The 25,218-nt window shown below is 46.4% G+C and overlaps 4 protein-coding genes across 7 annotated transcripts in view; 1 reads left to right on the top strand and 3 right to left on the bottom strand.

Moving 5' to 3' along the window:
- Positions 1-432: 432 nt before the first annotated feature.
- On the bottom strand, positions 433-5,204 carry pip5kl1 (phosphatidylinositol-4-phosphate 5-kinase-like 1). 3 transcript variants are annotated; one of them, XM_019892293.1, is made up of 10 exons: positions 5,083-5,204; positions 3,843-4,043; positions 3,277-3,327; positions 3,052-3,206; positions 2,379-2,503; positions 1,884-1,918; positions 1,751-1,806; positions 1,375-1,487; positions 1,118-1,280; positions 433-936 (listed from the first exon to the last, which is right to left on the bottom strand). In XM_019892293.1, exons 2-10 carry the CDS (start codon positions 4,041-4,043, stop codon positions 510-512), a joined length of 1,326 nt encoding a protein of 441 aa, XP_019747852.1. In that variant the 5' UTR covers positions 5,083-5,204; the 3' UTR covers positions 433-509. The 3 variants fall into 3 exon arrangements, with proteins under 3 accessions (XP_019747852.1, XP_019747853.1, XP_019747851.1); XM_019892294.1 differs by lacking the exon at positions 5,083-5,204 and adding an exon at positions 4,204-4,485; XM_019892292.1 differs by lacking the exon at positions 5,083-5,204 and having other exon boundaries at positions 3,843-4,485.
- Positions 5,205-6,028: 824 nt separating this feature from the next.
- On the bottom strand, positions 6,029-15,490 carry dab2 (DAB adaptor protein 2). 2 transcript variants are annotated; one of them, XM_019892279.1, is made up of 15 exons: positions 15,320-15,490; positions 12,516-12,786; positions 11,693-11,832; positions 11,415-11,513; positions 11,140-11,271; positions 10,978-11,061; positions 10,422-10,448; positions 10,317-10,352; positions 10,078-10,140; positions 9,085-9,630; positions 7,735-7,855; positions 7,038-7,634; positions 6,815-6,969; positions 6,391-6,485; positions 6,029-6,314 (listed from the first exon to the last, which is right to left on the bottom strand). In XM_019892279.1, exons 2-14 carry the CDS (start codon positions 12,661-12,663, stop codon positions 6,408-6,410), a joined length of 2,226 nt encoding a protein of 741 aa, XP_019747838.1. In that variant the 5' UTR covers positions 12,664-12,786; positions 15,320-15,490; the 3' UTR covers positions 6,029-6,314; positions 6,391-6,407. The 2 variants fall into 2 exon arrangements, with proteins under 2 accessions (XP_019747838.1, XP_019747839.1); XM_019892280.1 differs by lacking the exon at positions 9,085-9,630 and having other exon boundaries at positions 15,320-15,488.
- Positions 15,491-19,968: 4,478 nt separating this feature from the next.
- On the top strand, positions 19,969-23,934 carry c9 (complement component 9). The gene is made up of 11 exons (XM_019892282.1): positions 19,969-20,099; positions 20,434-20,524; positions 20,881-21,031; positions 21,229-21,370; positions 21,468-21,606; positions 21,671-21,892; positions 22,125-22,365; positions 22,450-22,581; positions 22,893-23,068; positions 23,193-23,427; positions 23,591-23,934. Exons 1-11 carry the CDS (start codon positions 20,035-20,037, stop codon positions 23,746-23,748), a joined length of 1,752 nt encoding a protein of 583 aa, XP_019747841.1. The 5' UTR covers positions 19,969-20,034; the 3' UTR covers positions 23,749-23,934.
- Positions 23,935-24,793: 859 nt separating this feature from the next.
- LOC109529101 (fructose-1,6-bisphosphatase 1-like) overlaps positions 24,794-25,218 on the bottom strand; it is a 2,899-nt gene continuing 2,474 nt past the window's right edge. The window contains exons 5-6 of the mRNA XM_019892272.1: positions 25,075-25,216; positions 24,794-24,873 (exon numbers count right to left, since the gene is read on the bottom strand). Of these exons, the coding sequence (XP_019747831.1) occupies positions 25,076-25,216 (141 nt within the window). The 3' untranslated portion in view covers positions 24,794-24,873; position 25,075. The remainder of the gene's footprint in view (positions 24,874-25,074; positions 25,217-25,218) is intronic.

Here is a 25,218-nt window from a genome sequence, read left to right as displayed (position 1 = left end):
GGGGGGCATGTTGGTGGTAGTGTGCACACCACAATTCGGAATTTCCTTCGGCTGCTCATGTTTCGAATTGGATGTCCTATGTGGAATACCCCAACTCTTTGCACTTGCTGTTAACCCTTTTTTTTTGTTTGGCTTGGAGCGCAATAAACTTGCATGAGTGGAATGGCAGCTGCAGCGTCGCCTCTTGATTTTCAACGTTTTAGTCAAGTCAGCCATTAGTCACTGACATTCATTTGCTTTGAGGAAAAAAAAAAAGGATTTTATGGATACCACCGTGACCACGCCCACCAGAGATACTGTGAATGGAGGTTGTAACTCCTTCAACGCCCAAAGCTTTTCAAGTGGCTCACCTAAACCAGAATCCAGCTGCGCATCGTGGCATCGTGGCACGCGAAAGGTCGGAGGCGAGATTCAAACCTTCGGAGTCAGAACTGTGAGTTGCGAGTGCACCGAGTTGCTTTAATTGCTCCCACATGAGTCGTCGAGACAGATTTGGAGACATCGGCCACCTACTTGGTATGCTCCAGCACCCACTGACAAAGCCGAGTGCAATAAATCTGCGGACTGACTGTGGAGAACGTGCGGCCGGGATGCCTCAGTCTCTTCCACCAATATTCCAGTCTCTTCTTCAAACTGTAAACTGTAAAAATGTCAATGATGCCAATGAAGTAGCGTTGCTCGGGTCCATCGATGACATGCAGAGCGTTTTTTAAGTTGAGCAGTAAACGTCTGTTCTGGACCTCCGAGTCGGAGAGTCCTTCGGTTTCCCCGGCGGCAAGGCGATGCGCTTCTCCGCCTTGGCCGTCTCCTGCTTGTGCTCGCTTCGAAGGGTCGCTCTCAATTTCGGACGAAATGCAAGTGGCGTCGTCCTCTGGGACAGCTCCGGGAACACAAGGCATGTCGTGGGCGACGGGGCTGGTGCTTGGATTCACCGATCTACAACAAGTGGTGCATGGACCATTTTGTAGATGAAAAATACATTTTTCCTGTTACATTTTCCTGCACTTATGTTTTAGCGGACATAAAGTGTGAATATCTGACAATTTCGGCGGTGTTCTCATTTCGACTTTGCTACGAGAGTACAAACACGCGTCAAGTGGTGAAATCGGTTACTCACCGTTTCGTTCGCACGATGAGCGAAGCGAAGGAGAGCGCGTGGTGACGTTCGTCGTGCTGTAAAGGTTGGTGGGCGAGCAGAAGGCTGTAATCCAACACGTTGAGGCTTCGGAGAAACTCGGTGTCGATCTCCATTTGTCGCAGGAGCCAGTAACGCTGCCGCTCTGTGTGCAGACATTCCCAGATACGTTCCGTATAGTCCACGCGCAAGACAACCCAAAGGTCGAGTACAAAATGAGATCCAGCCCTTCGCCCTACCGAGAGTGATGTACTGGCCTTCGAAATTGAGGTCTTTGAGGACCACAATAATCTGGCATCCATCTGGTGAAGGATCCGTCCAGCGACTCACTTCACAACCTTTAATATCGTACCTAGAAAGTAGCAGCACATCATCCCAATCAACATGCTTAGATCTCCAGTACATTTTCAGATGTATCGTGAGGTGTGGTGGCGCGTGTGCTCCGAAAAGGGGGAGTTTGCCGACAAAAAAAGTAATGATGCTTTTTTTCAGGGGGGGGGGGGAGTTTGAATGGGGCGTATTGGAGGAGGGAGAAATCTCAAACAGGGCGGACCGGGACGCTGGGCTCTCATTTGGATTCCATTGTGCCAAAGCCTTGAGGAAAACAGTTCTTACCTGGCACTTATTCGATCATCTGGATAAAACACACTTTGCATCACGATGAAGTATTTCTGCAAAGGAGAGCAAAACCTGCTTTACATCCATGTTCTGTTCCACTGAAATATTTGATGATGCAAACATCCGGTACCTTTTGCCTGCAGGAAATTTTGATTCTGTGAACACCTGGCAAAAAAAAAAAGAACAAACAAATAAATGAATAAACAATCATGTGATACAAATGAAAATCAGTTATGTGGTGTCCGAGTGTGAACAGGAGATGCACCGTGTAAAAGGTATTCATCAAGGGTGTCCAAACTTTTTCATTTGAGGGCCGCCGACAGAAAAACAGAACAATGAAAGGGCCACTTTAAAATTCAGTCCAAAAAAAAAAAAAAAGCAATTCTATTTTGTCTATTTCATTTCATCAGCTTTCTGTCAAGGGTGTTCAGGCAAACAGTTAAATGTTTGCTGACGCCAATCATCTTAAATAAACGTGCCACCATTTAGCCGTCGAAAGTGGAATTACACCCAACGTAGACCGAAAAAAACCCAAATCTGAAATCTCAGGACGGCAAACCCAGAACCCGCGACGGAGGGCGGGTTTTCCGTGTAATGCCCATTTCAAGTGCGTTTGCTTGCATACCGAGCAACTTGACCAGAAGAGAATGGGGGTACTTCTGCAAATGTGCCACATAGTTCTTCAGGTTGTCCAGAAGGAATCGGATTTCCCGTTCATTCTGGGTCTTCAAAAAGAAGCGTTTGTCATTCCTAAAATGGAAAGACACCAAAAGAAAAGCACATCTCAATGAGAGCTCATTCACCCAGATTATTTGTTTCCCGTGTTTGTTAGTAAGTAAAATGCCGTCTTTCGAGTACGCCGGCCAGTGTCAACACATCGTACACGTGAGGACACAAATGAATCTATTTGCTGTTTTGGTGCTCAGGCCAAAGCCATAACAAAGGGACAAAGGTGGATATATTGCGAACCAATCTTTTTTTCCGTCAATGGACGCTACAGCTTCTTGTTTACTTTCAAACTTGGTTTGTAGCAGACGTGTGCATATTTTGAGCAGGACGTCTCTGATCCACTGGTGAAAGGACGCTTTGATTCTCTCCCCTTTCATCGAGAACTGCTTCAAACAACAAGGCGGATGTGGGAAGAGGGGCTAAGATTGCATGACTGTCGGGGCGAGGTGGCGCTATGGCCTTGTCAGAAATCTGTCGCCCCAGTTGACCCCTTCCAGCATTTCTGGGGATATTCTAAGACTCTAGAAAAAAGGGAAGAGAAAAAAAAAACTTCTGCAGAGGGGACTCACGTGAGGAAGAAGTCAGCCTTGCTTTTGGAGTTGCTGATGAACTGAAGGTAGCACTTGTCAGAGCAGAGCGACTGCTGATACTCCTGCTCTGTCACGCCTAAAGAGCCCCGTAGGTTGGCAAACACCGGGCCCGCAAATGTCTCCCATGTAAAACCCTACACAACACACACACGCGTAAGCCGGCAAACCATAACACTGTGAATGAGACCATGACATTCGCCTCGCCTTGTGAATCTGAGTGTCCTCCGCTCTGAAATCCTCTTCGACCAGTTGACTCTAAAGCGAAAGAGAGAGTTTGCATTTGTAGTTTCTTTCTTTTTGTGATCATTCCCACATGATAAAATGTTAACGTGGGGAAACAAACAACGTGCTTCTCTATTGTTTTCAGTCTCAGTCGAGACATTGTGATCTTGTTTTCAACTCTAAACATGACGGCAGTTGGAAAATGTGCATTGTTACATTTTTTTTAAACAATGATTTTCTCTTTCGTCCACTGCACGGCCCTGGAGTGCGTTGGGTATTTTGGTGGGATTCCGCAGTCGATAACAGACAGGACAATCATGAAAAAATTCTGGGCAGTCAGCAGGCTGTGCTCCACTGAGCTTCACCGTGACGTAGCAGCGGACAATAGTCTGTCCATACCGGCAGGACAATTATGACTGTTAGTCCAGCACTGCCGGTATGGACACTGCTTTCGATTCAAGGGGCTTCTTTTGGGACCACTTCGTGCGTTGATGTTTTTATTGGAGATGCCATGTCTCAAGTCCCATGAGCATCTGCCAGACACTCACCGTCGATGCACGGTCAATGGTGGTTTGGATTGATGAAAACAATCCCTCCTTCATCATGCATGTCAGGCTGTAGAACTCGTGGTGCTGATCAATTTCAAATAAGCCCAGAAGCTCCCACTGCCGTCTCAAACCGCCCCATCTTTTTCTCTTGAGTGCGCCGGAGTGCTTGCCGGAGCCGCGAGGTGCCACCGCCCCCTGCATCTGACGTCCAGAAATAATACAACAAATAAACACCATCAACCGTGAAAACTGCACACTGGTGGCAGACAAGATAGTCAGGTTGGCAGATTTGCTCTCGGTTGAAGAAACCTAACGCGAGAAGAAGAAAGCAAGCATCAAGGCTAGCGACAAACAAGCAGACCGCCGAGTGCTCGTTGACTCTTTAAGAAGGTAACTATGGCGACCGTCACAAAAAGGATCAGATCCCTAGTCGCTACAGTTCCACACTGATTGCCGTATGGCCTTGTTATCCTTCTCGACATCCACTCATTTGCACATAAATTACTTGACATTACTTCACACCATACCCTCCACACCATACTAGCGGGTAGTCTAAACTCTGGCCGTACTTAAGACGTCAAGTTACCTTTTTGCGAACCGCGCTAAACAGGAAGCGCTAGACAGGAAGTGACAATTCAAATTCATGTTCAAAATAAATCACTACTGCTGTGACTTAAAAAGATGATTAGGGATATTTACACTTCTCTTTTATAAATGTATGAGTTAAATTGGGTGGGAGCGCTACACGATGAAAGCCCTGAACCTAGAATCGCCCGTGTGTGGAACAAATAGTCACGTCATGGACTCATTGGTTGAAATGTGAATACTGTACTGGACTATGCGATTGTCAGTTTTTACCGACAACCCGAGTGCATCTGTACTCTCACACCGCTATACCCAGCCCTTGTTTTTGTAACATTAACGGCACTGCGCTCTCACCGCGGGTCCCGGGAGTGCAATTAAATTTCATGTGACATTTCTGAAGAACAATCCCTCGGTCACTCGTCCAAAAAGTCTGATGACACAACCTGTTTTGAGTTAGCAATAATCCTGAAGGAAGTCAATTCTGTGTGTTTAGTTGGGGAAAAATATGACTCCCGAAGCTCTATCACTCTCTCCACCGTGTGTTGAAAACTCTTGCAGATTACAGTTTACAAGACAAACACGTCCGTCATTTTACTCTAACTGTGGATTACACACATTTTATTCACGATAAAATCTTTGAATGGACAAGTCTTACCTGACTGCTGTGGTGGACGAAGAATAGAATGCGCCCGACCGATCACGTGCCAACTCACATGCTCATGGTGGGAAGCGCAGCCTGTTCCAGAGGCGACACAATATCCAACTGTACGGCGTGTCTCGTGTGTGTGTGTGTGGTAGTGTAGTTTACGCCGTTAGGGAGAGGGAAAGAACATACACAAATAGGCCAACGTGCATACATATATCATTTTGTCAGACAAGGTTTATTTAAGCGATTTCTTGAATGAACAGGTCTGGGGGCAATCAGGTCAGTGAAAATAAACTGGGAAAAAAAACTTTCATACAACAACCAAAATAAATTAGAAACAAGAAGAGTAAAATTAAAAATCAAGACTCATGCAGAGTGAAAAGCCAAAGAATAAAAATGAGTTTTAAGAGAGGTTTTAAAGATGGGCAGCGAGGGGGACAAATGCTCAGTGGGACGACTGTTTCAAAGTGTCCTTGAGAAAGGCGAGGCTTGACTTTAGCCAGCTGCAAAAGATGAAAGAAGCGGGATTGGACAACAGCACCAATTTGGTGGTCCAATTTCAAATCGCTGTCCAGTTTAACCCAAGATCGAGATTGTTTGCTTCAGAGAAGGAGCCAGTGGGCCCGGCGTCTGCAGGGTGGGATGTCCAAGGGCCACTGGGACCAAAGACCATCACTTCTGACCTCGTTTCTTTGAAATTCAAAAAATGTTGTGCCATCCAGGTCTTGATTTTCCTCCCGACGGTATCAAAGCGGCCTTGATGAGAAAGCGTCTTTTTTGCTCAGTGGGACATCGAACTAACAGTCATCCGCATAGCAGTGGAAGGAAATTCCAGGTTTCCTTAAGATGGAACCCAAAGGGAGCAAATAGAGAACAGCCATGATATTAAAAAAAAAAAAAAGGGCTAATAGGATTTTCCCCCAAACAGCTTGAAATGAAGTGATCCTCAGAGTGCTGCTTTGCCATTATTTTATTTTTCTTTTCAATACATGCAACATCTTTGGACATTTCTCTCATACTATGTTTTTTTTTTCCCTCTCTCACTCTCTTTCTCTCACTTCAGCAGATCATGACGTAACATGTGTTGGATCAATGCTCTTAGGAAATAAGGGAACTACTAATCAGACAGAGCAAATAACAGAGACAGCGACGTGGAAGAAGGCTGGACGGAGGCCATCGTTTGATTGTCTCACGGCGGTTTGTCCCCGAGATGATGATACTTCATGCAATCTCCATTTGAGCTGGGGAAAAAATGACAGAGAATTAAAAATAAAATAGACACGTAAATCAAATAAAATGACTGAATTGGTGACTTACAACAATTTTAAGTATGGTCATACTATGTGATTTCCAAAGGGATCTCCAAAGGGATCTCCAAAGGCACCCGTGGAGTTCTGAGCAATAGGAGCAGTCTGCCATTCAAAAATAAAGATGAATGATTACAAAGAAAGCCAAGTGCTGCAAATGCTAGAAAAAGAGACATAGGGAGTACTTTGGCATCCCAGATTTTACTTATGGCAGGGGTGGTCAGGAACGCGATCCGCATTTCATATTAAGAAAGAAGTTGCAAACAAATCCAAATGAGTGTCGATGTTCTCTTACTGAAGAATTTCAAGTAAAGCCGAAAAGCGTGATCGTGGACGGATTTGACGGCAAACTCAATGACAGCTGGCTGTTGGTCAATTGGCATCTTCTACTACGTTTAGGCGCAGAAGTATTGGGACAAGGATGAAATGTGTACCACTGGGACAGGCGGGACCCCAAACGGAGCCGCGTTGGGGGCTCCAAACGCCTCGTCAAACTTGTCTAGGCTGAGGCCTTCTCCGTGTGCCGAGCTGTTGGAGGAGAAGGCGTCAAGGAGGAGGCCCGGGGCGTCGACGCTCAAAGGCGGCGCGTCTGTACGGGAACGGAGACCATGTGAGGATGGACAACGTGGAGAGTGCGGTCGCATTGCGCCTGCTTACCGTTGACTGGCGCCGACATTTGATTGATGTCAAAGTCGTCGTGGTCCGCCACCTCTTGAGCCAAGCCCACTTTCTTGGAGAAGTACTGGTCGAAAGCCTCCGATTCCGAAGCCGAGGTGGCCACCTGCTCGCCTTTCCGAGCGGGGATGGCGGGCGGCTTGGCCAGCTGGAAGTCCTTGAACATATCTTTCCCGGTCTTCTTCTCTTTGTCGCCAAGGGGGTCCAAAGCGGTGAAGGCGTTTCTCTCCGGCTTCGCCGGGGCCTCCTTCGCGGGCGGTCGGGGAGGCGGGCGAGATGGACTCTGCTGCTCGCCCAGGCCGGGGTAGGGCCCGGGCTGGAAGGGGTTGGTGGCGGCCGGGTGGCCCCAAACTGCGGCCGGTGGCGCGGGCTGGCCCCAGGCGAGATGCGGCGCGCCGAACTGAGGAGGGGCCATCTGCTGACCCCAGGCGTTGGGGGGTATGGGAAGACCACCGAAGGCCGACGGTTGCGGGTAGGCGGACGCCGGGGCGGCGTACATGGAGGGGGCGACGATGGAGGTGGGCCACATGCCCGCAGTGGGGATGCCGGTGCTGGCCGGCGGACCCAACTGAAGATCTCCTGGAGATGAAAGAACACTCCTTTAAAATGTTGCCGCGCAAACGAGGACCCTGCCGAGGGCGAGGCTCGCCGCTCGCGCCACCATTCCGCCGTATCTTACCCAGGGCTGCAATGGACGACTGCGCCGAGTTGGCTGGCGTGTTGTTGAACAGGTCGCCGCCGGCTGACGCGCCATCAGCTCCAGCAAACAGTTCCGCTCCAAACAAGTCACTTGCTGCGGACTAATTGGGGAACATAAGGAGCGCCCCGCCGAACAAAACATCACAAAAATCTTTAAGTACCACATGACATGAAATGTTTTCAGGCTCGGGGTGCATCTACACAGCCTGGAGCTACCCCACCACCACCGATTCTTTTCAGGAGCTTGGGCCAAATTGATGCTTTTTACTGTTTAGAGCAAAAGTGGCATTTCCAGCTGGCAGGCCTGGTGCCAGACCAGCACCGAAAATCAATCACTAAAAAAAAAAAATCTCACGCAAACACGTGTCGCTTTTGGCTCTATGGCGCATTGAGCGGCCACAAGGTGGCGCCAAAGCTCTCCTTAAATAGGCTCGGATCTCAAGGAAGCACGCGGAGCTTCTCGCCCAAAACGCGCTTGCTTCTTCATTGACCCGTCTCAAATTGTGTCTTTTCAGAACTGGATACGTCCGACTAGTTCCCCTGCTGTGAGTGCACCCCGAATCCAAAATTTCAAACCTATTGTTACGCTTTCTTCCCGCCATGCATTGCCACTTACCGGCACTTTCATCGGGGCAAGTGTAAGCGTTCGCAAAAAACAAGGAAAGGAGGTTACAGCATATAAAAAACGCAGATGACATTTATGATTGTCTCAAAGGAAGCTTGTGACCACAGGTGCATGCATTCAGACAGACCCCCTCCCCATCCATTCTACCTTTGGTATGGAAAGCCATTTGAGTGCTGCGTTTTTTTCAATATCCTCGATATCCCGGTGAAGGTCCTTGTACTAGTTTGCTCTTTGTCCTCACTAGTAAAGCAATTCAAGGCACAAGTAGGATGAACCAGTAGAACAACTGACTTACTATTCACGTCTCCCCCATTACCGTTTGACACTTGAGCACACTTGCGAGGCAAGACGTCTGTGTGCTACTCGTACGACGAGGGAAGTGCACGACGCCAACTACCGGGAGTAGAAATTTAGGTCAACAGTAGGGGTGGAACCGATTTGTCAACTGGCCAAAAAGTCGACGAACGCGTCGCATCGACGTTGACTGCTTGAAATCGACGAGTGGAGTCAAATCTCATTTCAGTGTCCGCCAGTTCCAACTTTTCCACCCCTATAACGTTCACATCAAGGGGATGGGCTGAATGCGCAAAGGGCTTTCCATACGTTGCGATTCCCCCGGAGAACCCGGTGCGACCAGTCAAGACCTGCATGCGGCCACCCTCAGGCATCACACATGCAGCCGACGCTGTCAAGCGACATGGTCACCTTCTGATTCCTTCGACCTCGTCCGGCCTTCGAGCTCTGCGGAGGCGGGTTTAGAACCACAGAGTCCTTGCTCGCAATCTCTGCGACTTGGTGGCTCGCCCCGTTCGAAAAGGCGTCCGAGTCAAAAAAGGGGTTTTGGGCCGACAGAGCCGATCCGGGCTCGCTGCCATCCATCATGCCGCCGGGTGTTATTTTGCCCCCGAGTGGCCACTGGCCGTTACTGAGAGCGAGGATCATGTTCTTACTGGTTAAACCCAGCATCTGCTGGCTGAGATGCTCGGCGTTGCCGCTCAAAGGGTCGCTAACAGCCGTCCTAGCAGAGACGATCGGGCCGTTGTCGGGGCGGGGCGTTTTGGACAGCGGATCGTCTCTGAAAGGGTCGCTGTCCGGGGTTGGAAAGTAGCCGAACGGCGAGCAGAAGGGATTCTCTGTCTGGGGCGGCGCCCTGTGGTCGGCGGCACAGGAAGTTAAAAGCTTTCCCTTTATGCAATTCTGATTGCTGTCGACTTCAGCAGAAAAGTCCAGCAAGAGAATATCATTAGAGTCCTGGTTCACATGAGAGGGAGATGCAGAGATCAGATCAACAAACGGGGTCAATAACATGACAAATTAATCACAAAAGAGAAAACATTTGAAGCTGCTACATGCAAAGAAGACAAATGGGCTGACTGAATACATTTGTAGAAATTGTAGCCTACGGTCATTGTTGGAATAAAAAAAAAAAAACATGCTAGCTAGAAAGCAACTCTTCCTCATGTAGCAGCTTTAAATGTTAAATGATTTCACGTTAACATCAACTCAGTTCTAAAAAGGACAACATTCTACTCTCCTTTTTTTCATGACAATTTGATGACCACACACAGACAAAATGTGCTTTTTAGAAATGAGTTTACACAGAGATTATTTTGCAACATACTGCTGGAAGTATTACTACGAATGTTAATGAGAGATAGCGCGACGGTGGCCGAGGCGAAGGAACCGCCGCACACTCACGTTCGGGGCTTGGATGTCCGGAGGGGTCGACATGTCCCCAAACAGGTCCAATTGCTCCACTGGCTGTTAGCGACAAGCGTAACAAAACATCACTCCGGGATCACTTATCACATGAATAAAATCGACCCTACAGTGTCAGTAGACCGATGTGAATACAAACGTCAGGATGGGACATCATTTAATGCCCTTGATTGCACACCAAGTGATTGGAATTCAAATTTCAAACACAGTTGACTTACTTGAGCGCCTTTTACCGGTACGGAATGACTTCCATTCTAAAAACAGATAGTATAAAATGTAAATAGAAGTCGCGTTCTATTTAAAATATGCTTCCATGTGCTCACCTCAACGACCGTGCTGCCATTTTCTCCCTGAAAATAAACACAAAAAGGAAGCAATGTACTGAAGCGAAAAAATTGAAAACAATGAGCCTATGTCAACAACATACGAAGAAGGAAGGACAGATCTCCGTTTTCAAATGCAAAAAGTTACTGACAAATAAATAGTCATATAAGTAAGTAAAAACTACAATATTGTACTGAATAAAAACAGTAACATCACAGAGAGTAATCGTGACCTTTTCCTTCTGGTGTGCCCGCCTTGGCCCACAGAGGGCAGTATAGCACAGTCTTGCAGACGAATGATAGACGTAGCCCGTCAATGGCATTTTTCATTGTACGTTAGCACTAAGCTAGCTGGGAAATTCTTAAGGCCAAGTTGTTTGATTGGTTCAAATAAAATTCTGTGACACCAAGCAGGAGGTTTATTGCAAGTTTGAGCTCGCTAGTCAAAGCAGTTTTTTTTTTTTTTCAAATGACAACTAGTGAAGTGTTACTTCCAATCGCAGGGCTTTGGGTAAGTCACAGAATTAGCACAAGGAAGCAGCGTGGCATTCCTTACCTTCTGGGAGGCCTCGGCTTCTTTCTTCCTCAAGTTGAAGATGACTTGGAAGAGGTCCTTCAGATCCAAGACCAGTGGCTCCGCCTGCCAGGTGAAAAAGGCAACGGCGCGTCAGCAACGGCGCAAGAGGAGGCGGACAAAGGTCACAAGGCGCTCAGGAACCTGTTGCGCCGTCTTAATAGCGAAAAACTGATGCTGGCCCTCGGCCCCGCACACGTAGCCGAAGGCCCGGTTGTCCGTCACGTCTCTGGCAATGAAGGAAATCTTGTTCACCACGTGCTCGTGCTCAATCGCCTGAAGCAGGGAAACACAATTGAGAAACTAAATAATCGAGGGGGGAGTGACAACTACACATAAAGGTGCTGAACTGGATTTCAACAACAGTACCCATAATAGTATTGTGACTGGAAAAAAATAATAATAAATATAGAACCTACTCCTGATTTCTCATCAATGATTTTGATGCCAGACATGGATATATTGACCCAAATGCGCTGTTTGTGTTTCCCTTGTGAGCGAGCAGCTACCGCCATTCCCTGGAAGAAAACAAACAAAAAAAAAAAGTTTGAAAATAATGGACATCTGGACGGAGTCAAATGCTGAATGTTTCGGTGCTACTTGCAGGTCCTTAGAAGTGGTGATCATAATAGTAATAATAATTAAAAATAAATAAAGAAAGAGAGTTGTATTGAGTGCTTTTACGAGTATTAGTCACCTTTAGCTTCATCATGGAGTCCTGGCACATCTTGTCTCCTCGTGCTTCAGGCACATCGTCGATTCCGATCAGTTTGGCTTTGTACCTCACGCCGTCCCCTTGAAACCTGGCCAGCAGGTACTCGTCGGTTTTGTCCGGCACTGAATGAGCAAAGTTGAATCTGCATGTTGGTCTTTGGGTCACGTGACAAGTTGGCGCTGTCATTTGTTACTCGGCAGAATTTGTGGCTCCAAAGAACGGGAAGGAAATGACTCGGTCAAGTTAATGGCTTTAAGTAAACAGGCAAGCCCGAAATGAGCAGTTCCGCCACTGAAGCAGTACCACGAAATTCCAGGAAACTCTTGAGGTATACAAACAGAAATCATTATAAAGAGCTGCAGGAAGAGGAGAAGAGCGAAGAGAATCCATACTTGTGAGGATCCCGTGTCCACAATTGCTCCGTAAACACCCATGCTAATTTCAGTTAGCCCATCTATTGCGTTTCGCATTATACGTTAGCATTAAGCTCGCAATCTTTCGCTAGACCAAATTATATGGTTGGGTTGAATTTTTTTAGTGTTTGAATACACAATTTTGAATTCTCTTTTTTTTTTTTTTTTTTTGTCGGCTTTCAGAAAGCATCAAGGGGTAATGACAAGGAATGAAGCCAAACACGCTGAGCTCTCATTCGGAGAAGTCTTCATTGTGACCCCCGCGGAGATCCCGAAGCCACAGTTTGAGAACCAATGCCTTATACATGAGTTGGGAGGCCAGTATTTAAAAAAAAAAAGGCACTTTTGACTTTCTACTGAAGTTTTTTTTTAAGTGTACTTGAGCATCTCACCTTTCTTCTTGTCTTTCCTGAACGGGACCTTGGATGCTGCGGTCGCAGGGGAGGCGGGAGGGGAGTTGGAGGTCATAGCTGCGGGTGGCGACACCGCAGTCGGGTCGGCGGCGGCGACTGGCACGTTGGCCTCCACAACGGCAGACATAGTGCGGGGAGGGGGGGGGTTGCGAATCTCACTGGAGGAGGGGTCGTCTGTCAGTGGCTCTGACGAAAGGCAGCTCAGCAGGCGGGAGTGCTTTTAGCATCCGCGCATGCTTCACGTGGTTATCTGCAACGATAAATCGAAGAACTCCCATCACAAAAAAAAAAAAAAAAGCATCAAGCAAAACCTCTGCCTCATAGTTCCGCTGGGATCATTTTTCCACTCGTACTAAGAGGCACACAACAATCCAAGCAGAAATAAGTTTGCGTGATAGAGGTGAAACGGGGAAAGAGTCGATAAAAGAATATTCAAGGACAGACACAGCCAGCACAGTTTTAATGAACAAACGATAAGAAAAAAAAAACCACACGTAAGAAGCCGGTTAACAGCAGGACAAGCTCAAAGTCATGACAGTAGAACATAGTGATCCCAACCCTAAAAAAATAAATAAATACCAGCACGTCCCTGGCAAGTGTTCAACAATGCAAAATTAATATTCATCCTATTAGTTGATTAATCAATGGGATAATCGACAGATTAAAAAAAAAAAAAATCATAGTTGCAGCCCTACAATTACTGCTCAGCTACCGAACAGACTATATTGACAACCCGGCAGTAAACATTTACAACCTTAGAAGGAGCACAGACATGTGACCCATAAAGCATCTTGACCTCCAAGATGCCAAAACACGCTGAATAAGCCAAGACGACTGCTTTTACAATCAAGCCAATAGTACACCTCGTTGCTTTTTTTTTTTTTTTTTTACACTTCCTCCTCGGATTCGCATCACCACTGCCATCGAAGATAACTGACCACAGTCGACACAAAACGATCCCACCGCACACACTGCCAACACGCAACGTACCTCTGAGCGTCATTCCACAGCGCAAGGCTAACGTGGAACAAAGCTGGGAGCTGCGCCGGATCGAACAAAGGTTGGAGGCGGGGCAAAGGTCCAGCAATTAGACCAGGTTAATCCCACGCCGGCAACGTAAAAGATCTCATGACTCTCAGCAGAGCACCTGCTGATGGTGATCAAGAGTCGAGCCAACGGACAGTAAAACCAAGCTCGCCGGAGATAACGCCGGAACCGTCGAAAGTTTATAGGAGGTTTGCACCTTCCTTTTGTGAAGAACCATGCGAGCAGCACCCGGAATGATTAACGCTCATGTGACGATGACCCATGGAAAGCCATTTTGAGATTGGCGCCAATTGACCCCATTAAAGTCACAATGATGCCAATTTCTGTTCGCCTGTCTATAGCGTTTCAAATGACGCTAGCATGAAGCTAGTTGCCCTTTGTTAGAAGAAACTGTGTGGTTTGGTTGAACATTTTGGTGTTAAAAATCTATGTTCAATTTTATATAGGCCTCAGCTTTACTCCAAAGAGATGTTATACGAGTCACCCACTTCAAGAAAGGGGGAACGGGTGCGAACAACATGTTATCAGTTCGAATGTGTAGAAAAGCATTTGTCTTTCTAACTTGTCAATTTGTAGCTACCTTGGGAGCGGGACAAAAACTGAGACGGCTTCCAACAATGACAATGAGCTGATTATATAAAACTGTTTGAAGATACAGTAGCGCTAGAGGTCTTTGACACAACAGGGTGAGAATATGGCTTCCTCTGCTTCATTTGTTTGCATATCTGACTTACTGACTGATGCTTACTCAATGTTTGGTCGAATTTTGTGAAGTTGTCAGAGAGAACACTTGTCAAAATGTTTCGTAAATTAAGTCTAATTGAAGTCAACAAATAAACTTTGTCATGTCAGTTCATGGTTCATTTCACTATATTTTAGCGAAAGCCTATCCAGTAAGATGTAGCGCGCATATATATATATATAATTTTTTTTAACTGTAATCCACATTAATTTAATGATTGTGTTTCTTAAAACAGCACATGGGAAGAGGACCTTGGAAAAAAATCGCATATTAAATAGCAATCACAGTAATGATTCCCAAGGCATTTCGAAGTACACTTTATGAGAGCGTTGTTGGGAAGGAAAAAAAAAAATTCAAGACCGAAAAGTTTCGAAACCCCTTGGTCTCTGCATCAAGTGTCGATTGGACACCTGGCTGGAGACTTTTTTTTTTCAAATGTGGTTTTTGTCCCTCCGTTCAAACGTAATCCTCGTCGGCCATAAAAAGTCAGCTGTTGGTCGCCAAATTACAGTTAAAGGATAAACTTCCCAAGCGAACGTCAGCAAAACGGGAGCAGCAGCGGGGTGGGGGGAGAAATGTCACAATCCTGCACATCTGGAGGAAATCAGCCCGTGAGTCAGCGTGCTAGCGAATGAGATGTGTGGTGAAACAGCCAAAGCACGAACACGAACCATGCATGCCAACATGGGCCTCTCTCGTGCACAATGACGAGGAGAAGAAGCTGCGCGGGCTTGAGAAGTCACTTTTGGACTCCTTGCCTGGACAGTCAGCAGAACCAAAGTCCACCCCCACTGCAACCCCCGTGATTTAGTCTCTGGTGGAGCAAAAAAAAAAAAACCCTGACAAAACCGTAAGACAAAAATCAGTGACATTGAAGCCAACGAAAGGTTGACGACAAACAAAAGCTTGGGCACGTCAAACCTTCATCTGTGGAAAGTTGGAAGAAAAAGGCATACGCGTGCACGAAAAAGTGGGAAAATGGCCGTGGACTTACCGTGTTTTTCCGTGGGAGTGGGGGGGCTCCGCTTGAGGAGTGGACGTCGGTGTGAAGCTGCCGGTCAGATGTTTTGCTCCGAGAAGAGTGGAGCACAGGAGCGCCTCAAACTCTGTGCCGCAAACTTGTCACACTTGAAATCTTCCTCGCTCGCCTGCAAGCTAACGTCGCTTCAGGAAGGGGGGGGGGGTAGTGGGCGGTCCCTGCCTGCGGCGAGAGTGCGCAGGACTCGCTAATAATACCTTGGACAAGACACATTCAATATTTATTTGCTGTTTTGTAAATGCATCCCCTCATGCTTCTGCGTCACTGTGAGAAATGCAGTATTATTATTATTATTTTTTTTTTTTACAACGTACATGTGGATTAAAGCCACTGGCGTCCTCTGTTGCCCACTATCGGCCACTGCAGGAAGACATGAAGAGTACCGTTACTTGAAAACGATTCAATTAAAACATAATTAATAGCGTCTGTGTGTGTGTGTGTGTGGGGGGGGGGGACGCAGAGAGGTGAGCGTACATTTTGTGGCTTTTAGGACGCTCACCTCTCTGCGTCTTCTCTAGTGTGCCATAGACAGGCTAACCAAAATCAGCAAAGATGTTATGGTAATTCTATACCATGAAACAGCTACTGCTTGAACACCCTCAGAGCAGCGATACGTACAAATACAGCATACAATAAAACTCAAAGGCATATTAAATATGGGGGTGCAAAAAAAATGAACTGCAATAGGGGGGGGGGGGGGGCTCACTGTACAGTAGTGTGATATTGGTTTTTGTTTGCACTTGAGAAGTGATTTTGCAACCCACTCTCCATGCTTCAACTTCATCCAAAAAATAGAAACAGATAAGTTGGATGTGAATGCATCGTAGTGGGAATCCCGCCATGTAGCTGGAGAAAAAAAACTTCCGCTGCTGCCAAGATTAATGTGGAAAAAAAAACAAACAAACAAGGAAAGTCATGATGGCATTTCCAAAAGTAGAGCGGGAGAAGGAGTAAGCAGATGAATTTGTGTCATCGCCTTTGCACAGGAAGCGTTGGACCATTGACGCCGTTGTTGCTGATTCCCGTCAATGACGGTGCGCCACGGTGTCCCAGTTTCAAGGACAGAAAACGTCAGTGTGACTATTTGCTCCAGTCCCACAAGGACTTTCACTTCTGTAAACTGCGCACGGGGAGTCACATAGCAACGCGGTCACATTTTAGACTCGACATTACACCCCCCTCCCGTCCCCCCACTCACAAAAAGTCGGGCTTTCTGCTCGAATTTCAGCAAATGCATTGTGGTCTTTATAGGTGAACTTTCAGTGCGTTGTACACAACTTACTGTTCTCTAAAAGACCTGAATGACACAATTCACAACAGGTGTTTGAATGAATCATATATATTTCCTTTTTCAGTTCTGATTGGTATTCATATTATTTGTTCATCATTACATGGCCCATTTCTGCCATGACAGGGTGCAGTTAGCTAGCTAGCTAGCTAGCTATTAGCTAGCGAATGCATCTGTTTATATGAGACATTTGGAGGCCCCTGTACATCTGGAGACCAAAGGCAATGCTTGTGCTTGCCAAATGATATGTCGGCCCCTGCGCGGTAGTGGGCTCGGTGTGAACGGCGGCTCATTTGCGTGAAACAGGACTGCCGTCAGACACCCACATTTCAAGAGCGCACGTATCTTTTTGTCTGTTGTGACAAAAACATTCTGCGTTGTTCACCTGCTTTGTCCCCCAGTTGCCATTTTGTGGAGAAAAACTATCGGACGGAATGACAAAAGAGTGCAACCGAGACTACGAACGGAGCCAAGTCATTGCGATCATACAGTTATGAGGAATTTTGAAAATTTGCAGTGATCGAATCTTTCCAATGGTTTTGATGAGACTTAGAAAAGGAAGGACGTCCTTCCTGGTCTTGTCGCATCCTGTCTTCTGCTGACAGAAGCTTTTTTTTTTCTTTTACATGACTTGAACCTCTCATGACTTGCATATTGACGATTTCTCTGCAGAATATCACAAGTTTTAGTTAAAACATCAAAAGGAACAAACAAACTAAGGGGATTGTAGTTGTTGGGGATTTTCTTCGATCGACTTTTGAGTGTGCTTGAACAAAATTCCAATTTGTGTGCAGAAAATAGCACAGACCACTGTGAACCCTTTTAGTTTGTTTGTAACGGTGGGTCATCACGAAGCTGATAATATGACTGCGTGCCAAATTGTCTCAGACAATACTAGCGTAAGAAATCCATGTACAATGCGCGGTGAATCCTCGAATACACGTTTTGACAAAAAAAAAAAAAGGACACAAAGAAAAATGAATAATGTCAATGTAATTTCCTTTTTCCAAGGAAGGGGAAAAAAAATCGATTACAATTGAAAATGTGGATTTCAAGGGGGTTTGGGACGTCATATCACGAGCCTTGCCCAATAATTCTTCGTGGAAGCCTTTATGGCTCAGAACACCGCAGTACATTGTTAAAGTAGAAATCACGCCTTACATGTGAGTGATCATCTGACACTTCCCCCTCGATTATAAAAATGAAAAGCACTCCTAAGAAGTGACGGTCACTTTGACGAGTTGTTTTCCAGGCAAGTCTTACACAACTGGCTTGACTCTGATCACAACAAGACACTGAGCCACTTTCCGAGAATCAATTAATCACAAATATGATGTTTAACATTAGCACTCATATTTTGTAACAGCTGTCATTTTCATTCAAGTGTAGAAGGAAGTCAAACGTAGCTTAACTTTGATAACAAGGGGTGACGTGTGGAACTGCTTAAAAGTCAGCAGCCTGCATCTTAGCACTTAACATGAGCAACAACTTTTTTATTTTGTTTGACAGTGTCAGCTTAACTTTGATTTAAAAAAAAAACAACAACAACAACAACGATTGTATATGTAGCTACCGCCTAGCGAGTTAGCACTCACAAGTACTTCATTACTTACTGTAAAAAAAAAAAAAGTGTTTTTATTTTCGGTGTCTGACCCGTTTTTGAGTATTTAACCTAAAACAAGTAAAGTGTATTTCATTTATCGTTAGCTAATTTAGCATTGTTAACGACTCCCACAGCATATGTCAAGTGAACATTAGCTAGCGCTTGATCAAAATTAAAAAAAATCTATCGGAACATTTTTCCTTCATTCAGGACCAACACTATGTAAATTAAAAAAAAAGAATACATCTACTTTGTGCGCAGAAAATTATTTCTTGTGCCAAGTTATGAAATATAAAATTGACAATTTAAAAAAAAATCATTTTAATCTTCTATTGTTCTGAAGTACATTCCAGAGTCTGTACTTTTTTTTCGACTTAAATTCAGAAATGTAAGCAATACTGCTACAGTACTTTTACCAGAATATTTGTTATACATGTACTCCAAATGAAATTCAGAGCATGAGTACTTTTGCCTTTTCTGATCATTTGTCATGAAATCCCGACGGTTGAATTGCGTTAGACCTCCAGTTTCATTGCACCTCCCCCTCCTCCTGCCCCCTTTTGGCCCGAAAAAAACAGGAAGTCTTTCGAGTCAGGAGAAACACTGGCCCAGCACCTTGCCCTAGCCTCCAGCTTCCTGCTCGGAGGAAACTGCAAAATCTTGTGAAAAGTGGTCACATCAGCACATATTTTTGACCGCAGAGTCCCCTCTCCACGCTTTCCCGATATGAAGGACTCGCACTTGCTGCCCCCCAAACTGGCAGCACAGTGTTCTTGTAACTCAGCAGAAAATGGCTGACGTTGTTCCGATTGCGCTGGTCCGCTCAACAAGATTGATGCACGTCAAATAAAGATCGGCTCATTTGCTGACATGCCTACACCGGTAACGGGCAGTCATTAGCATCACTGGCCTCCATTAACGACATAACCTCTCATTTTTGAGATACGAGCGCTCATTTGATTGATTTTTTTTTTCCGCTTTAACTTACAAGCGCAAACTTGAGATACAAGCTGAGATACAAGCACTGTATGGCGACAGTGGACTGAATTTGGCTCACTTCACAATGTGCGACAGTTTGGCAGAATGTGAACAATTCTATATAAATAAAAAAGCTTCAAGCCGTTTATTGCTCCTCTCAGTTTAAGTTTACTCTCAAACTGAACATAAAACAAAGAGAATGAAACAGATTGTCATGAAAACAACGACATGTCTTGGCTTTATGAAAGTCCACTTAGCTTAAGGCTAACAAACAATGTAAAATACCCATGAAATGCTAACAGCTAGCACCAATAGTTGAGGTTTTAGATGCGATGGAGATTTGCACACAAATTGTGGAGCAACACACGTAGACAAATCATACAAAACTCACAGGCATATACTTTTTTATTCTGTAAGAAAACTAGCTAAAATTACAGGATCATAAATGAGTGTTTTAAAGTAGTAGGAATTTAATTTAGTGGATGCGAAATTAAATTGGCTTCAGGGCCTGTTTTTTTTTTTTTTTTTTTTAATCCTGTAGAAAGGACAGAGTGAAAAAAGAACCGCTGACTATTTTGCTGCCAAATAATACAGAACAAATCATTCTGACTTCTTAAAACAAACATTGTCTCTGCACTTTGGGAGATTCCCAGCCGTTGATCAATATCACCAAGCCTAAAATCCAAACGAGAGAAAGTGTGCTTTTGCAATGTGACAATCATTGACAGAGTGATGGCTTAAAAGTCCCTTTGGTCCACAGCTTTGTGTACAGTCTGCTTGTCCTTCACTTGCAAATTCAAGATGAGGTTCGCATTTGCCGCCCCGCTGGGTCTCTTTCTCATGCTGGCATTCCCTGGGGAAGGAACGTACGTATCTTTTTGTACATTTTTAAAATACACATTCTGACATTTCAACCACAGCAAAAGGGAGCGGACCCATTTTCACAAATACAAGTAGAGGAGAAGTCAAGGTAAAAAGTCACGAAACAAGCTCGACTCTACATGATAGCTGGCGTGTTTTTGGTTCCGTCTCTTTTGCCTACATATGTTCTGCTGCTTCCAACTAAAACATCTGGACAAAAACATGTTTCACAACAGTTGCACAGTAGATTTGAGGTGATAGCCAAATGACGTCATTCTTCGGTTCCTCCCATGGGAACACTCATTTGAGCTAATTCCGTCACAAATGCTGTCCTTTCAGGGGTGTGGAACTTCCTGATCCACCGGCTGTGGACTGCGTGTGGAGCCGCTGGTCCGAGTGGAGCGCTTGCGATTCATGCACGTTAACCAGAGTGAGTCCAGTTGGGTTGTTGCGATTGAAGCCTGCGACGTCCCGTTCCCCATGATGTCAAGAGTTGGTCACTTTTGTTTGAGCGGCAGGAGTGACCCTCCTCCTCATTGAAGGCCATTATGCTTTCTTCTGCTGCAGCGGGGAAGCGGCGGTTAAGCGGGCCAAAATGCAGACGGTAGTGGGTGGGGCGGGGGCAAAAAAAAAAAAGAGTCGCATACTTGGCGCGATCTAACCAAATGACATCATAAGACGATGAGAATTAGAGAAGAAACGAATCCAAACTACATCCTAATCACATTTGTCCTCGCGCTCAAGCAACTGATCTTGATTTCCTTCCATGTCATTTGTCACGGTCAGAGGCGTTCTCGGAGCACCGTGGTGTTCGGCCAATTTGGCGGCGAGTCCTGCCAGGGTTCCATCGGCGAGCGGGAGTCCTGCGTAAGCGACGCCACGTGTCAACAACCTCCGCGTGCCGCCTGCTCCGACACGCAGTTCCAGTGCGAGTCAGGTGAATTCCTCTCTTAAGAAGTATGATGAGCTGCTCTGGATAAAAGACGGTCATGCCAAGTGAATAGGGACCGCGCCGTGGCCTGAATACTTTGGAATAAAAATCTATTTAAAAAAAGCGAGCATCGCAAACGAAGATGTAGCCACTGTCGTGGTCCAATGGCCATCCTTGGCAAACTGAGTGCACTCTTCACGCAGGTTCTTGCATCAATAAGAGGCTCATGTGTAACGGGGACTATGACTGCGAGGACGGATCCGACGAGGACTGCGAACCCGGCCGCCACCCGTGCATCTCCGCTGTGCTGGAAAACAACGAGCAAGGAAGGACGGCAGGATACGGGTACAAATCAGTTGATTCAACACATACATACACGCTACCCGAGTTCTGCCCAGTGGTCTGCAGTTCTCCAGCTTGTCCTCCTTCGTCCTTCCGCCAGAATCAACATTTTGGGGGCGGACCCTCGCATGAACCCCTTCAACAATGACTACTTCAATGGCCAATGCAATCGAGTCAAGAATCCGTACACCGCAAAGTACGACAGGCTTCCGTGGAACGTCGGCGTGCTCAATTATCAGGTGAGTCGGAAAGACGATTCGGCGCATCGGCGTGAGATGGTGACCGACGCCTTCGGTTCTGCAGACGCTGGTGGAAGAAACGGTCTCCAGGGAAATTTATGAGGACACGCACAGCCTGCTGAAGGAGATTCTCGGCGAGATGAGCAGGACGGTGGACGCCGGACTTTCCTTCAAGTTCAACCCCAGCGAGGAGTCCATGTCGGGCAAGCCTGCCAGCGTGGGCTTAGATTATCAGTATGAGAAGAAAGCCATGATCAAGGAGGTGTCCGAGTACTCTAACATCCGGGTATTTTTACTTTTTTTCAATTTTTGTCACACACTCTCATTCAGTTCAATCCATGTTGTGCTGCTGCTCATTCTGTTAGGTGCCCCTTGGCCACCAGGGGGCAGTATGAAAGCCAATTCACTCTTCTTTCTGTGCCTGGATGATTTTGCCTGACCTTTCTTCGCTGTCACAAATGGGTGGGGGGCCGGGGGCACTGACGCCCGCGTCATCCTTCATTCTTCTTCCCGTCCAGAACAAGAGCTTCATGAGGGTCAAGGGGAGGATCCAGATGAGCACCTACAGGCTTCGTTCCCGTGAGCTCCGACTGGCCGACGAGTTCCTGGCGCACGTCCGCTCTTTGCCTTTGCAATACGACAAGGGCATCTACTTTGCCTTCCTGGAGGACTACGGAACGCACTACACCCAAAACGGAAAGTCTGGCGGAGAATATGAGCTCATCTATGTTCTCAACCAGGACGCCATCAAGGCTAAAAGTACGCCGGTCATCGCACACTGGTTGGGGTGTTGGCAGCTCCATTACATGTCTTCTTTTTTTTTTTCTTTTTTTTTACTTCCAGATCTAACAGAGAGAAAAGTTCAAGAATGCGTCAAATTGGGCATCTCGGCGGACTTTAACATGGAGAATGTTAAGGATGGGAAAGTTCATTACAAAGATGACAAGTGTAATGACGTATCCACAAAAGGCGAAGGTTTGTCTTGACTCGCTGGGATTTGAAAGTGTGCGTTTTTTGAGGAAGACTTTTTTTTCAAAATGCATTCAATGGGCGTCAATGAGAAGCAGATTTGCTCTCTTGACGGGTCGGCCCGGTTCCTAACCCCTGCGAGCACTTTAATACTAACCTATCTTGTAAAAGATTATAAACGGCTACTTTAACGCACTCTGAGCAGCAACACATACAAGCAACATAAAACACTCTTCTCAGAGTAGCGCTCGTCCTGCCGAGCATGCCGTGGCACAACGTGGTACTACATTGCAGGGGACTCCCATTTTTACCCGCAGCTGAGATTGCTGGCAAAGCCGTGGTGGACAAGGTGATGACATCCGTGAAAGGAGGCACCCTCGTTAGTGCGGTGACCATGAGGGCCAAACTGAACAAGGACGGGCTGATGGACATCGACACCTATCAGGCGTGGGCTCGCACCATTGCCGACGTTCCTGCGCTGCTCAACAGTGAGGTAGGAAGCAAGAGCAAGGACCTTTCGGCTTTTGCCAGCCAGAAGAACCCGAGTTGTCTTGCGTCCTTGTGTCCAATTGTCGTATGGGACTTTGATGAGCCTTTCCGTCCAATTTCTTTGCCAGCCACGGCCCATCGATACGCTAGTTCCCTTGCACATGGCCGACGCCAACGTAAGGATCGCCAACATAAAGAGGGCCACGGCGGACTACGTGGCCGAGTACAGCGTGTGCAAGTGTAAACCGTGCCACAACGGCGGCACTGTCACACTCATGGATGGAAAGTGCTTGTGTCTGTGCCCGCACCTCTTTGAGGGAATGGCTTGCCAGAACTTCAAAGGTGACAAAGCCAAGCACACAGGTGAGAATCCCATCATGAGGTGCATTCCTTACTCGTGATCAACTCTGCTGACGGTCACTGTGGTAGGTTTTTTACTGCCAACTAACTCCGCTGACCATACGTCAACTGTACTGACCCCTTCGACACGGTTTATTGTTACTCACGACCAACATTTCCTGTGCAGGCGAACGGCCCGAGGTCTCCCAGGAAGGCAACTGGTCCTGTTGGTCCGGCTGGTCCGAATGCAGCGGGGGCAAACGGACTAGGACACGAAGCTGCAACGTAAACGGGCTGCTCGATGCCCGCTGCAAGGGTGACACCAGCAATGAAGAGTACTGCTGAGGAGCATACACTGCCGCCTCGTGGTCGGTCATGGCATCGGCATACATTTGCCGTTGCATGGAAATCTTTTTTTTTTTTTCTATCGGCGGGTTTCCTTCCCTTTTCAAATTGTGTTTAATATTTAATACAAAGCAATGATTCAATAGCTGCATCAATGTGTGTAAATAAAGTTGTTTCAAGCCATTATCGTGTTGTACTGTTTTGAATTAGCCTACGGGGAAGGTGAGGCTGAGATTGCTGCCTTCCATCTCCTCTTCCCCCTTCATGTAGCGAAGCCAGCCAGCCGATGGTGAAGCGGTGTTTCCGTTGAGGACACACCGTAAAGGCTACGCCATAAAAGAAACAATAACAAATAGCAACTATAAACGGACATGTGAAAATGTCAGCTCTCACACAAAGCTCTCATGAGCGTCACTGCAATATAAATAACAAACGAAACACCTTTCGATGGGTAACTCGCATCATAAAAATGATCCAGAAAGAATCAAACAACATATATACATTGTCCCCATTCCAACCAGGTGCTTGCATCGATGTATAAATCCGTGACATCGAACAGCAACAATGTACAACTACCTGTCAATTAAAACCACGTTTGATTGCCATATTTTTGAAGAGTGTCGAAGTGAAGTCAAGTTTCCACGAGAGCATCGCCAGTGACAGGCTGTGGTTATTTCAAAACCTCATTTCAATGTCACACGCCCGGTGGGCCGTTTTCAAGAAGTGATGTGGACAAGGGAGGAAAACAATTGATGCTGCTTGGGAGTTGTGAGAGTCACGATTTCGAGTCCTGACAGAAGAACGGTGCAAAACCAGAGTTGTATACCAAATTTTTATTTGTCTTTTTCTCAAAACAAATGGAGACGAAATCTGTGTGTCCCCGGCGGGTTTTCAAGAAGTGATGTGGACAAGGGAGGGAAACAATTGATGCTGCTTGGGAGTTGTGAGAGTCACGATTTCGAGTCCTGACAGAAGAACGGTGCAAAACCAGAGTTGTATCCCAAATTTTTATTTGTCTTTTTCTCAACACAAATGCAGACGAAGTCGATACATGAGATGCAAACAGAATCTGTGTGTCCCCGGTGGATTGTCGCTTTGTGGTTTCAGTGCAGTCGAGGGAATGACCTGAAGAAGCGGAATGGGCCTCTTTCGTGTCAAATCTGAAACCATGTTTTATGTTTATTCAACTTATTATTCTGACTCAGCAGTTTAGGTTGAAGATTGTGTCAACAGTTTTCTTGTGTCACCGTCAAGTCTATAAGAGTTAGCCAAGTGAGTCCCAAGTTCTAAAATGAGTGACTTAACGATTGGCTCCGTCCACCTCACCTCATTTGTGATGCTTCTTATAGATGGCAATGTACTCCTGCACGTCGTCGGGCGAGCCCAGCACCACGGGGACCCTCTGGTGGATGTTGGTGGGCTGGATGTCCAGAACGTTGCCGGCCCCCGTGGTGGCCATGCCGCCCGCCT

The sequence above is a fragment of the Hippocampus comes genome, unplaced genomic scaffold (assembly GCF_001891065.2).
Source record: "Hippocampus comes isolate QL1 unplaced genomic scaffold, H_comes_QL1_v1.1 scaffold145, whole genome shotgun sequence".
In the NCBI taxonomy this organism is placed as follows: domain Eukaryota; kingdom Metazoa; phylum Chordata; class Actinopteri; order Syngnathiformes; family Syngnathidae; genus Hippocampus; species Hippocampus comes.
This window is presented reverse-complemented; position numbering and strand designations above follow the sequence as displayed.

Excerpts from the sequence above, each read along its gene's own strand:
- pip5kl1 (XM_019892292.1), bottom strand. The coding sequence starts at position 4,079 with ATGGTGTTTATTTGTTGTATTATTTCTGGACGTCAGATGCAGGGGGCG. Across the intron at positions 3,328-3,842 it reads CCATTGACCGTGCATCGACG|AGTCAACTGGTCGAAGAGGA; the intron begins GTGAGTGTCTGG and ends CTTTCGCTTTAG. Across the intron at positions 1,807-1,883 it reads AAATTTCCTGCAGGCAAAAG|AAATACTTCATCGTGATGCA; the intron begins GTACCGGATGTT and ends TCTCCTTTGCAG.
- dab2 (XM_019892279.1), bottom strand. The coding sequence starts at position 12,663 with ATGTCTGCCGTTGTGGAGGCCAACGTGCCAGTCGCCGCCGCCGACCCG. Across the intron at positions 7,856-9,084 it reads GAGGTCGAAGGAATCAGAAG|TCCGCAGCAAGTGACTTGTT; the intron begins GTGACCATGTCG and ends TTCCCCAATTAG. Across the intron at positions 6,970-7,037 it reads AATGTCGGCGCCAGTCAACG|ACGCGCCGCCTTTGAGCGTC; the intron begins GTAAGCAGGCGC and ends GTTCCCGTACAG.
- c9 (XM_019892282.1), top strand. The coding sequence starts at position 20,035 with ATGAGGTTCGCATTTGCCGCCCCGCTGGGTCTCTTTCTCATGCTGGCA. Across the intron at positions 21,371-21,467 it reads GGAAGGACGGCAGGATACGG|AATCAACATTTTGGGGGCGG; the intron begins GTACAAATCAGT and ends TCCTTCCGCCAG. Across the intron at positions 22,582-22,892 it reads CGTATCCACAAAAGGCGAAG|CTGAGATTGCTGGCAAAGCC; the intron begins GTTTGTCTTGAC and ends TTTTACCCGCAG.